General features: G+C 40.8%; 1 protein-coding gene across 4 annotated transcripts in view; it reads left to right on the top strand.

Moving 5' to 3' along the window:
• dock11 (dedicator of cytokinesis 11) overlaps positions 1 to 12,266 on the top strand; it is a 208,025-nt gene extending 195,759 nt beyond the window's left edge. For all 4 annotated transcript variants that reach the window (XM_055156687.1, XM_055156686.1, XM_055156685.1 and 1 more), the window contains 2 exons: positions 3,695 to 3,833; positions 11,430 to 12,266. In XM_055156687.1, the coding sequence (XP_055012662.1) occupies positions 3,695 to 3,833; positions 11,430 to 11,513 (223 nt within the window). In that variant the 3' untranslated portion in view covers positions 11,514 to 12,266. The remainder of the gene's footprint in view (positions 1 to 3,694; positions 3,834 to 11,429) is intronic.
• The last annotated feature ends 1,347 nt before the right edge of the window (positions 12,267 to 13,613 follow it).

The following is a 13,613-nucleotide window of genomic DNA, read 5'->3' as shown; positions in this document are numbered from 1 at the left end:
TAATTATGATGACCAAAAAAAAAAAAAAAGAATGAAAATCCATCAACTGTGGACGCGTTGAGGCCAGATAAACATCAGCCAACAGAAAACGAGGCTCCCTCTTTATCTATTGGCCGTTAGGTTGTCAATCAAGCTCCCTACGTTTCGAGTGTAACTGACTTTAGAGGCTTTTTAAAACTGTAGCTTCCACGCATTTCACACAAAGTTTGTTGCGATGGCGGACGAGAATCAACGACCTGTTCGCCACAAAAGAAAGTCAGTTTTTGACGTCACTGAAAGAAGAAGAGAAGGAGAAAATGAACAAAGCCAAACTGAGGTGATTCTTGGAGATCTCTTCCAGCGAATGAAGCAGATAAAGAGTCTAAAAACTGACGTGTCGGTCGCTAAATTATTTCTAGTCAGGTCACTTCAACAGTGATTCTGAACGCGCACTGGCTGTAAACAAGTGTGATTTCTAGAGTAAAGAGGCGGGAGGAGATGTTTCCACTGAGGAAGGTGGTGTCACACATGCACAACATTTCAAAAAGAACTGTCGCTGTGTTTCTTTTCCCTTAAAAATCCTCTATACAACCTTTAACTGGTCTTCATCGGGGCTTAGTTGTTCAGTTGTAACACATAAAATCCAAACCAACAGGCGAGTTTCAGCTGACGTCATTGTTATTAAAAGCCCGCGTTGCTGCTGGGAAATATTTTGGTCGGAGGCAAGAAACACGATAGCGTCAAACACAGTGCGTAACCTCGCGTATTTATCCCCGATAATGGTAAATTCCTGCTGCATTATCGGACGCACAAATAGAAGCACGGAAGAAGGAAAATGTCTTTTTCGTATTCTGAGTGAAAAGAACCACTAACGGTGAATTAAACGACTTTCAAACATTCCGCAGAGCAAACGTAGAAGATCCTAACAAACCGTGGACTCCAACAAGTTCAACAACACATCGAGACTCTTGGAGGTTTTCATCTTTTCTGCTGTGAATGGCCCAGGAGTTTCCACCAAGTCATTGTGGATATCGCCCAAGTGAATATTTGTCCAGGTAGTTGGTGATTCTGACCAGAAATTTGGTTTTGTCCACCTTTTGTCGGGGTTGAAAAGGGTGATTTGGCGTTCGTCGATGCTTATGACTAGGGATGGGCATGATTAATCGATTAATCGATAGTTGATCATTAAGAATTTCATCGATTACGTTCATTTTAATGGACAAACTGAATGTAGGTTGTTGTGTGTCGTGACCAAACAGGTGTGTACATGTGTCTCTGCATCAGAAGGAGCGAGACACAAACAGTGGGTCAGTCTGTAACGAACCGAAGCACAAATGTGGATTTAACGATGATTTGTACAAGAAATTCCACACTTTCCGTTGCGTTGGGACAAGTGTGAGTCCATGTGCACAGTGGATAAAGCAGCACATATGTTTCTGTGTCCAGTGGGAAAAAGTTTTACCAGGTGAGAGTCGCTCAATGTGGATGACGAGGCCCCGCCCCCTCCCCCCGTACGCTGTCCTGGTTTTGACAAACACAAATCTGGTCACACTGACCTGTATTCACCTGAGTCATGTCTTTTAATCCGACAGAAGTTGAAACCACATCAGCGACACAAGAGCTGGAGTTTTATCTTCTCTTAGTTTATGCAAATTAGTGATGTGGTTTTAAGTTTTGTTTCTGTGAGATTTGAACAAAACTGAATTAAACACATTATAATGTCAAACAGCTGATGTGGATCTAGAGTCGTTATGTTTTATATGTCGTAAAGTTGAATTTATTTATGCAGATTAGTGCAGATAGTAATAATAATGATGATCATTTTAATAATATGAAAACGTTAATCGATAATTGATCGTAAATTCTCCGACGATCGATTAAGAAAATTTCATCGAATGCCCGTCCCTGCTTATGACCAATTTCTGGTCAAATGGTCTTGGGTCGTCTGCCGTTAGAGTGGATCAATAACCGGGATCAATATCCTTTACGTGCTTTCTCGCTCCGTCCGTCATTTTGAATTAGTGTTTCTTGCCGCCGACCAAAATAATTCCCAGCAGAAACTCACCTGTACACTCACTTTTTCAGTTCATTCGTCTTCCACAAATCCATCAAACTCTTCATCTTCAGTGTCTGAGTTTCACAGTTTGGGCGATTTCGGCATCGAGCCCAGATCCCGTCCATCCATTTTCTTCCACTTATCTGGGGTCAGGTCCCGGGGCATCAGTCTAAGCAGGGACTCACAGACTTCCTTCATCCCAGACACTAGAGCCCGACCGATTATAGGTTGGCCGATATTATCGGCTGATATGGGCAACTTTAGGCATATCGGCTATCGGCCGATATGCTCGCTGATATGGGGCCGATATTTCACGTGGGCATGTTATACCTCGTTATAAAGCTTAGACTCTCTACATTCTGTTCATTTAATCCAATTTACAGACAGATAAATGTCCTAATATGTGGCTCCACATCAGTATTTATCTACGGAGTCATTTGTCTGTGTGTCCGTACTGTCCCTGAACACACCACAGAGTCGCGTCACTCACGTGTGTTTGTTTACACCTGCAGACACAGATCCAAACACTGAGATTATTTTTCTTTTTACGGACAATCGGTTTGAGTCTGGATTAAAAGGACATTTATTAGTGCAGATTTGTGATGTGGGAGGAGCCTGTGTGAGGCGGTGAGTGTTGGAAATATGTCGACTCTGAAGCTAGTTTTTTGTCATTTGTTATGGGTTAGCTGCTGTAGCTCCCGCACATAAACAGACTGTTTTCTATTGGTCTGTTCTAAAGTGACTATATTGGCCGTATATTTGCTACTGGACCTGCACTGATATGTAAATGAGCTGTGAACAGACGTGTGAATTATGACATTTGCGCATATAATTAATTACCTGCGGCGCGCACGTATTTACGGCTAAAGAATAATAGCGCTATTTTCTTTACTAGTTATGGGTCCGTCGCAAACGAAATGACTCTTAGAATCCGGCTCTTTTGAAGGGAACGACGGGAGCCTGATCCTTATTGGGAGCCGTGTTTTCTCTTTCTCTCACTTTTTTTCTCTTCACGCCGCGTACAGACTCGTGGTTTGACAGCGGCAGCGGCTAAAAACGAAACTTTGAGAAATTTGCGTGTACGTAGGATTAAAGAAAATTAAAAAAAAAAAAAAACGAGCATATTCTGACTGTAGTTTAGCATAAAATAAATAAGTCCCGGTTTAGTCCTTTTTCAGTCCTGGTTTAGACCTGGTTCAGTCCTGATTCAGTCCTGCTTTAGTCCTGCTTGCAACAAAACAATCTGAAGAGCCACTTGGGAGACAAAAGAACCAGCAGCTTTTAGTGAGCCGAGCCAAATGAGCCGGTTCTCTAAAAAGAACTGGAAAAACCATCACTAGTGTCTAGAATGTGATGCAAAAATGCCATTAGTTTGACCTACTGTCTGTAAATATGATGTAAAGAGGCAGAATAACAATAAATGTTGCCTAAATAAACCCAATTTAAAATCCACCAGAGCCAAACCTGAGTTTTTTTAAACAATTCAAGATTTAAAGTGAATTTTTACATCACTAAATATATCGGCGATTATATCTGCAGCTCCAACTCCCGTTATATCGGTTTCATATCGGCCACAGCAAAATCCATATCGGTCGGGCTGTAGTCCACAGTATGGCGTTAAACCTTTCTTTTTTTGTTTTTGTTGTTCTTCCGTTCCAGGCGTTTCGTGGAGGCCTGCAGCGTGGCCCTGGACATCAACGAGCGTCTGATCAAAGAGGATCAGTTCGAGTATCACGAGGGCCTCAAGTCCAACTTCAAAGAGATGGTGAAAGAGCTGTCGGAGATCATCCACGAGCAGGTAACGGATCAAAACACAGACCTGGTTTAGACCTGGTTTAGACCTGGTTTAGACCTGGTTTAGTCTGGTTTAGACCTGGTTTAGACCTGGTTTAGACCTGGTTTAGTCCTAGTTTTAGTCCTGTTTTAGACCTGTTTTAGTCCTGGTTTAGACCTGATTTAGACCTGGTTTAGACCTGGTTTAGACCTGGTTTAGACCTGATTTAGACCTGTTTTAGTCCTGGTTTAGTCCTGGTTTAGACCTGGTTTAGTCCTGGTTTAGTCCTGGTTTAGACCTGTTTAGTCCTGGTTTAGTCCTGGTTTAGACTTGGTTTAGACCTGATTTAGACCTGGTTTAGTCCTAGTTTAGTCCTGATTTTAGACCTGGTTTAGTCCTGGTTTAGACCTGGTTTAGACTGGTTTAGACCTGATTTAGACCTGTTTTAGACCTGGTTTAGACCTGGTTTAGACCTGTTTTAGTCCTGGTTTAGTCCTGGTTTAGACCTGATTTAGACCTGGTTTAGACCTGGTTTAGACCTGGTTTAGACCTGGTTTAGACCTGGTTTAGACCTGGTTTAGACCTGGTTTAGACCTGGTTTAGACCTGGTTTAGACCTGGTTTAGACCTGGTTTAGACCTGGTTTAGACCTGGTTTAGACCTGGTTTAGTCCTGGTTTAGACACACTTCTGTCTGTGTTTTCTCTTTTACTACATCTTCTTCATCTTTGTCTGCTTGTTTTTAACCATTTAACCGTTTTTTTTAACCTTTATACTAACGAGTTTTGTTCTGAAACCGTTACCGATACTTGGTCTTGATGTACTCGCCGATATCGATACCAGTCCAATACCACAGTTTTTTGCAACGGTAAATAATTTCCAATTTCGTGCAGGCGACTTTTAACGTCACTGAACATCAGCAGGACTAAACCAGGTCTAAACCAGGTCTAAACCAGGTCTAAACCAGGACTAAACCAGGTCTAAAGCAGGACCAAACCAGGTCTAAACCAGGACTAAACCAGGTCTAAACCAGGACTAAACCAGGACTAAACCAGGTCTAAACCAGGTCTAAACCAGGTCTAAAGCAGGACCAAACCAGGTCTAAACTAGGACTAAACCAGGACTAAAGCAGGACTAAAGCAGGTCTAAACCAGGACTAAACCAGAACTAAACCAGAACTAAACCAGGACTAAACCAGGACTAAACCAGGACTAAACCAGAACTAAACCAGGACTAAAGCGGGTCTAAACCAGGTCTAAACCAGGTCTAAACTAGGACTAAACCAGACTAAACCAGGACTAAAGCAGGACTAAACCAGGACTAAACCAGGACTAAACCAGGACTAAACCAGAACTAAACCAGGTCTAAAACCAGGACTAAACCAGGACTAAACCAGAACTAAACCAGAACTAAACGAGGTCTAAACCAGGTCTAAACCAGGTCTAAAGCAGGACCCAAACCAGGTCTAAACTAGGACTAAACTAGGACTAATCCAGGTCTAAACCAGGAACTAAACCAGGACTAAACCAGAACTAAACCAGGTCTAAACCAGGACTAAACCAGGTCTAAACCAGGTCTAAAGCAGGACCAAACCAGGTCTAAACTAGGACTAAACTAGGACTAAACCAGGACTAAACTAGGACTAAACCAGGACTAAACTAGGACTAAACCAGGACTAAACCAGGACTGAACCAGGACTAAAGCAGGACTGAACCAGGTCTAAACCAGGACTAATCTTGGACTTGAGAGAGAGAGAACCAATTCGGGCCTGTGCCGATACTCAGTTCCGGTTAGTCCTGTTTTAGTTCTTGTTCAGTCCTGCTTCAGTCCTAGTACAGTCCTGGTTTAGTCCTGGTTTAGACCTGTTTTAGACCTGTTTTAGACCTGGTTTAGACCTGGTTTAGACCTGTTTTAGTCCTAGTTTCTTTCATTTAGACTAACACCACTCAGTTTTATCACAGAACAAGAGCAATAAATAAATCCACTGAAAGGTTAAAATCTCTAAACAAAATCTACGGAATAAATTTGATTTTGAGAACCAAGTGTAAAGAGTCGAGTCGAGTCGAGTCGAGTCGAGTGTCAAATATAGAAGATGATATAATTTAATAATGGTTCTGGTCATTACGGAGGAGGAGGAGGAAGAGGATGATTATTGTGAAGTGGAAATGCAACAAAAATGTAAAATTGCATTAGACGTTGATCGGGAAATGACTCTGATGTTTGTTTATATCATCATTATCCTCCACATTTACCAGATTAAACTGAACACGTCCTCCCACTGCTCCAGCTCCTCTCATCCCAATCTTTAGACCTGGTTTAGACCTGGTTTAGTCCTGGTTTAGACCTGGTTTAGACCTGGTTTAGACCTGGTTTAGACCTGGTTTAGACCTGGTTTAGGCCTGGTTTAGACCTGGTTTAGACCTGGTTTAGTCCTGGTTTAGACCCTGGTTTAGACCTGTTTAGACCTGGTTTAGACCTGGTTTTAGCCTGGTTTCCTAGTTTAGACCAGGTTTAGACCTGGTTTAGACCTGTTTTAGACCTGTTTAGACCAGGTTTAGACCTGGTTTAGACCTGATTTAGACCTGGTTTAAGTCCTTGGTTTATACCTGGTTTAGACCTGGTTTAGTCCTAGTTTAGTCCTGATTTAGACCTGTTTTACTGTTTTAGTTCTGGTTTAGACCTGGTTTAGTCCTGTTTTAGACCTGGTTTAATCCTGGTTTTAGTTTCTGGTTTAGACCTGGTTTAGACCTGGTTTAGTCCTGGTTTAGTCCTGTTTTAGACCTTACCTGGTTTACCTGGTTTAGACCTGGTTTAGACCTGGTTTAGACCTGTTTTAGTCCTGGTTTAGACCTGTTTTTAGTCCTGGTTTAGTTTAGACCTGGTTTAGACCTGGTTTAGTCCTGGTTTAGACCTGGTTTTAGACCTGGTTTAGACCTGGTTTAGTCCTGGTTTAGACCTTTTAGACCTGATTTAGTCCTGGTTTAGACCTGGTTTAGTCCTGGTTTAGACCTGGTTTAGACCTGGTTTAGACCTGGTTTAGACCTGTTTTAGTCCTGGTTTGGTTTAGACCTGGTTTAGACCTGGTTTAGACCTGTTTTAGACCTGGTTTAGACCTGTTTTAGACCTGGTTTAGACCTGGTTTAGACCTGGTTTAGACCTGTTTTAGACCTGGTTTAGACCTGTTTTAGTCCTGGTTTAGACCTGGTTTAGACCTGGTTTTAGACCTGTTTAGACCTGGTTTAGACCTGGTTTAGACCTGGTTTAGTCCTGGTTTAGACCTGTTTTAGACCTGGTTTAGACCTGTTTTAGTCCTGGTTTAGACCTGGTTTAGACCTGGTTTAGACCTGGTTTAGACCTGTTTTAGACCTGGTTTAGACCTGGTTTAGACCTGTTTTAGACCTGGTTTAGACCTGTTTAGACCTGGTTTAGACCTGGTTTAGTCCTGGTTTAGACCTGGTTTAGACCTGTTTTAGTCCTGGTTTAGACCTGGTTTAGTCCTGGTTTAGACCTGGTTTAGTCCTGGTTTAGACCTGTTTTAGTCCTGGTTTAGTCCTGGTTTAGACCTGGTTTAGACCTGGTTTAGACCTGTTTTAGACCTGGTTTAGACCTGATTTAGTCCTGGTTTGGACCTGGTTTAGTCCTGGTTTGGACCTGGTTTAGTCCTGGTTTAATCCTGGTTTAGTCCTGGTTTAGACCTGGTTTAGACCTGTTTAGTCCTGGTTTAGTTTAGTCCTGGTTTAGTCCTGTTTAGACCTGGTTTAGACCTGGTTTAGTCCTGGTTTAGATCTGGTTTAGTCCTGGTTTAGACCTGGTTTAGACCTGGTTTAGACCTGGTTTAGACCTGGTTTAGTCCAGGTCCAGACCAATTTGAAACATATAGAAAAAAAAAAAAAAATCAAAAAATTCAGAATAAAAACGTTCAAAGTGGTGTTTAAAATTCCAAACCCAATGAAACTATCTTCTTGTCGTTTCCTCTCGTGTTTAAACTCTTGGTGTTAAACTCTTGGTGTTTAAACTTGGTGTTTTAAACTCTGGTGTTTCTTCTGGTGTTTAAACTCTTGGTGTTAAACTCTTGTGTTAAACTCTTGGTGTTTTAAACTCTTGGTGTTTAAACTCTTGGTGTTTAAACTCTTGGTGTTTAAACTCTTGGTGTTTAAACTCTTGGTGTTAAACTCTTGGTGTTAAACTCTTGGTGTTAAACTCTTGGTGTTTAAACTCTTGGTGTTTAAACTCTTGGTGTTAAACTCTTGTTTAAACTCTTGGTGTTTAAACTCTTGGTGTTTAACTCTGGTGTTAAACTCTTGTGTTTAAACTCTTGGTGTTAACTCTTGGTGTTAAACTCTTGTGTTAAACTCTTGGTGTTTAAACTCTTGGTGTTTTAAACTCTTGGTGTTAAACTCTTGTGTTTAAACTCTTGGTGTTAAACTCTTGGTTAAACTGTGTTAAACTCTTGGTGTTTAAACTCTTGGTGTTTAAACTCTTGGTGTTTAAACTCTTGGTGTTTAAACTCTTGGTGTTTAAACTCTTGGTGTTTAAAACTCTTGGTGTTTAAACTCTTGGTGTTTAAACTCTTGGTGTTTAAACTCTTGGTGTTAAACTCTTGGTGTTAAACTCTTGGTGTTTAAACTCTTGGTGTTTAAACTCTTGGTGTTTAAACTCTTGGTGTTTAAACTCTTGGTGTTTAAACTCTTGGTGTTTAAACTCTTGGTGTTAAACTCTTGGTGTTTAAACTCTTGGTGTTTAAACTCTTGGTGTTTAAACTCTTGGTGTTTAAACTCTTGGTGTTTAAACTCTTGGTGTTTAAACTCTTGGTGTTTAACTCTTGGTGTTTAAACTCTTGGTGTTTAAACTCTTGGTGTTTAAACTCTTGGTGTTTAAACTCTTGTGTTTAACTCTTGTGTTAAACTCTTGGTGTTAAACTCGTGTTTAAACTCTTGGTGTTTAAACTCTTGGTGTTTAAACTCTTGTGTTAAACTCTTGTGTGTGTTTAAACTCTTGGTGTTTAAACTCTTGGTGTTAAACTCTTGGTGTTTAAACTCTTGGTGTTTAACTCTTGGTGTTTAACTCTTGGTGTTTAAACTCTTGGTGTTTAAACTCTTGGTGTTTAAACTCTTGGTGTTTAAACTCTTGGTGTTAAACTCTTGGTGTTAAACTCTTGGTGTTTAAACTCTTGGTGTTTAAACTCTTGGTGTTTAAACTCTTGGTGTTTAAACTCTTGGTGTTTAAACTCTTGGTGTTTAAACTCTTGGTGTTTAAACTCTTGGTGTTTAACTCTTGGTGTTTAAACTCTTGGTGTTTAAACTCTTGGTGTTAAACTCTTGGTGTTTAAACTCTTGGTGTTTAAACTCTTGGTGTTAAACTCTTGGTGTTAAACTCTTGGTGTTTAAACTCTTGGTGTTTAAACTCTTGGTGTTTAAACTCTTGGTGTTTAAACTCTTGGTGTTTAAACTCTTGGTGTTTAAACTCTTGTGTTTAAACTCTTGGTGTTTAAACTTGGTGTTTAAACTCTTGGTGTTTAAACTCTTTGTGTTTAAACTCTTGTGTTTAAACTCTTAAATGTTTAAACTCTTGGTGTTTAAACTCTTGGTGTTTAAACTCTTGGTGTTAAACTCTTGGTGTTTAAAACTCTTGGTGTTAAACTCTTGGTGTTAAACTCTTGGTGTTTAAACTCTTGGTGTTAAACTCTTGGTGTTTAAACTCTTGGTGTTTAAACTCTTGGTGTTTAAACTCTTGGTGTTTAAACTCTTGGTGTTAAACTCTTGGTGTTTAAACTCTTGGTGTTTAAACTCTTGGTGTTTAAACTCTTGGTGTTTAAACTCTTCGTGTTTAAACCTCGTGCTGCTCCGACCTGTTTGTGAATGTTTGCGTGTCGTCTTTTTCATGTCGTCGCTTGTTCGTTGCCAACTTCACTTTCTCAACTGTGGCGTGACTTTATTAACAGGAAATTCAACCCTTCACTAACACTCATGTTTTTTGTGGTTTCTTTCTCAAACCTGCTGAACTTAAGCTTTGAGGACAAACAGGTAACACACACACACACAAAAAATGCATGTATATAAAAAAAAAAAAAATGCATGTATATTTATGAAAAAAAAAAAAAAAGGACAATGGACAGTGGCTCATTTCTACGACGGAGTATAAGGGTCAGATAAAAAAAAAAAACAAAAAAAAAACATGCTGGTGCTACAAGAATAAAGTCGTAACATTTCCACATTAAAGTCGTAATATTATGAGAATAAAGTCGTAAACTTACAAGAATAAAGTCGTAATTTTAGGGGAATAAAGTCATAATTTTACAACAATAAAGTCGTAATTTTAGGAGAATAGAGTAGTAATTTTAGGAGAATAAAGTCGTAGTCAAAATAAAGTGGTAATATTTTGAGAATATCAGTCTGAACGAGTGGAGAATTTGGAGAATTTTGTAAAGGAGAAGAATCCGTGTATCATTTGTTCATTTGACTGAACCAGGACTAAACCAGGACTGAACCAGGACTGAACCAGGACTGAACCAGGACTAAACCAGGACTAACCAGGACTGAACCAGGACTGAACCAGGACTGAACCAGGACTAAACCAGGACTGAACCAGACTGAACCAGGACTAAACCAGGACTAACCAGGACTGAACCAGGACTGAACCAGGACTGACTAACCAGGACCAGACTGAACCAGGACTGAACCAGGACTGAACCAGGACTGAACCAGGACTGAACCAGGACTGAACCAGGACTAAACCAGGACTGAACCAGGACTAAACCAGGACTGAACCAGGACTGAACCAGGACTAAACCAGGACTGAACCAGGACTGAACCAGGGCTGAACCAGGGCTGAACCGTTTTCAGTTCTTGTCTGATCCCGGTCTCAGTCTTGGTCCCTGGCTCAGTCCTTGTCTAAGTCCTGGTCTCAGTCTCGATCTGGTCCCGGACCTTGTTTAGTCCTGGTTTAGACCTGGTTTAGTCCTGGTCTCAGTCCCGGTCTGGTCCCGGACCTTGTTTAGTCCTGGTTTAGTCCTGGTTTAGTTCTGGTTTAGTCCTGGTCTGGTCCCGGACCTCATTTAGTCCTGGTTTAGTCCTGGTTTAGTCCTGGTCTCAGTCCCGGTCTGGTCCCGGACCTCATTTAGTCCTGGTTTAGTCCTGGTTTAGTCCTGGTCTCAGTCCCGGTCTGGTCCCGGACCTCGTTTAGTCCTGGTTTAGTCCTGGTTTAGTCCTGGTTTAGTCCTGGTTTAGTCCTTGTTTAGTCCTGGTTTAGTCCTGGTTTAGTCCTGGTTTGTCCTGGTTCAGTCCTGGTTTAGTCCTTCAGTCCTGGTTCAGTCCTGGTTTTAGTCCTGGTTCAGTCCTGGTTCAGTCCTGGTTTAGTCCTTGTTTCAGTCCTGGTTCAGTCCGGAGGCACAAATAATGAAGAAAATTGTTCGTTTTCTTATTTTTTCACTTTGACTTTGATTTTATTTCGACTTTATTCTCGTAAAATTAAAACTCTAACGTGGAAATGTTACGACTTTATTCTCGTAGCTCCAGCATGTTTTTTATTTTTTTAATCTGACCCTTAAACTCCGTCGTACATTTCCAACTTACAAACCTAATTTATTTTTTAATATATTTGTTTTTTTACATTTGAACCTGCAGATCTACCAGGAGGACATGCTCCGCTCGCTGCTGCACAACTCCCTCCACGTGTTCCGGGTCATCAGCGGCACCGACCTGGGCTGAAGTCCGAAGCTCTCGTCTCCGGCCGCAGCGTTTTTTTTTTTTTTTTGTTTTTTTTTAAGATCGCAGCATCAAACGAGCGAAGAATGTCCCCGGCTGAAGGTGTGACTCAGGGCGACGCTGCACTTTTCCTGCCTCTCCATGACGACGGAAAAAAACAAAAACAAAACTGTGGTGGTAAATCGTTTTAGGATCTATGCAACGTGCCTCTCGCTGGATTTCAAACTGTTCTTCCGCGTCTTGACGAAGCTCTTGCGAAGTTTGGTCCGACCCCGGCGCTCCACGGTTAATGATAAACGCATTAAAGGTTGTACGGGGGATTTTTTTTTTAAGTTTCAAATTGTCATTGAAAGTTTAAAATGCCGTTTCAGAGACGCAGCAGCCTTGTAATTATGATGACCGAAAAGAAAAAAAGAATGAAAATGTATCAACTGTGGACGTAGTGAGGCTAGAGAAACATCAGCCAATAGACAACGAGGCTGCCTCATTTTCTATTGGCTGTTAGGTCGTCAATCAAACTCCCTACGTTTCTAGTGTAACTGACTCGTCGGCGCGCGGGGATTAAGATAAGATAAGATAAGATAATTCTTTATTGTCTCCCATGGGAGAAATTTGTCTTGGGACAGGGAGTAACATGTTTTATCAAAAAACAGGACGACACAACACAAAGCAGCACATAAACAAACACCATAAAACAAAGTAAATATGAGACCAGTATGACCACGAGTGATGCACCAACAGGACCCTTAAATTATCCTTAACAGGCAAACCCTTGCATTTTTTTTTTGTTTCAAACTTCATTGAAAGCATTAAAATTACCATTACAGAGACCTATGTGCAGCTTTGTAATTATTGATTGACCAAAAAAAAAAGAACTAAAATTTATCAACTGTGGACGTAGTTTGAGGCAGATAAACATCAGCCAATAGAAAACTGAGGCTCCCTCATTTTCTATTGGCTGTTAGGTTGTCAATCAAACTCAACTAGTGTAACTGAACTGGGTTGGAGTCATGTTCTTCGATTACGTGGTTTATGCGGCGGTTCTTAGAGGATTTTTTAAACTGTCGCTTCCTCGCAGTTCGCACAGAGTTTGTCGCGACGGCGGACGAGAATCCACGACCGGTTCGCCGCAAAAGAAAGTCCGTTTTTGAGGTCGCCGAAAGAAGAAGAGAAGAGGAAAAGGAGCAAAGACAAACTGAGGTGATTCTTGGAGATTCTTCCAGCGATGGCGCGACCGAAGCAGACGAAGGGTCTAAAAACTGAAGACGCGTCGGTCGTTAAATTATTTCTAGACAGGAAACTTCAACAGTAATTCTGAACGCTTGCACAATTTGAAAAAAGTACTGTCGCTGTATTTCTCTTCCCTTAAAAAAATCCTCTATACAACCTTTAACACGTTAGAACGAAGCATCAGACTTTCTTCATGCTAAAATCCTTAAAACCACAAACTAAATATTAAACATTTGCTTTATCAAGACAGATTTAAAAAAAAAAAAACAACTTGCAATAAAAAGTTTATTTCATCCTGATGTCCAAGGTCATTTGGTTCAGCCAATTCACCTGGAGTCCTGGTTTAGTCAGTCAGGGCCAAGTTTAAAGTCCTGGTTCAGTCCTGGTTCAGTCTGGTTTGTCTGTTCAGGGCCGCATTTGTTCACCCCATTAGGGACTAGTTTGGACTTGCCTGTGTTTTGGTTTGAGGTGATAGTTTGGGGTTTTTTCAGTCAAAACTGAAACGGCTCATGGGGGAGATTCTTCGAAAACTAAAAAAGCTGATTTCCTTACGGATTGACCCGTGTAACGTGCTGAAAATTCACTTTAGATTCTGAAAAATGTGTTAAAGGTTGTATGGAGGATTTTTTGTTTTGTTACAAATTGTCAATGAAAGTTTAAAATATCATTACAGAGATGCAGCAGCCTTGTAATTATGATGACCAAAAAAAAAAAAGAATGAAAATCCATCAACTGTGGACGCGTTGAGGCCAGATAAACATCAGCCAACAGAAAACGAGGCTCCCTCTTTATCTATTGGCTGTTAGGTTGTCAATCAAGCTCCCTACGTTTCGAGTGTAACTGACTTTAGAGGCTTTTTAAAACTGTAGCTTC

Source organism: Boleophthalmus pectinirostris, unplaced genomic scaffold (genome assembly GCF_026225935.1).
Source record: "Boleophthalmus pectinirostris isolate CB_2022bp ecotype Guang Dong unplaced genomic scaffold, ASM2622593v1 HiC_scaffold_20, whole genome shotgun sequence".
Classification (NCBI taxonomy): domain Eukaryota; kingdom Metazoa; phylum Chordata; class Actinopteri; order Gobiiformes; family Gobiidae; genus Boleophthalmus; species Boleophthalmus pectinirostris.
This window is presented reverse-complemented; position numbering and strand designations above follow the sequence as displayed.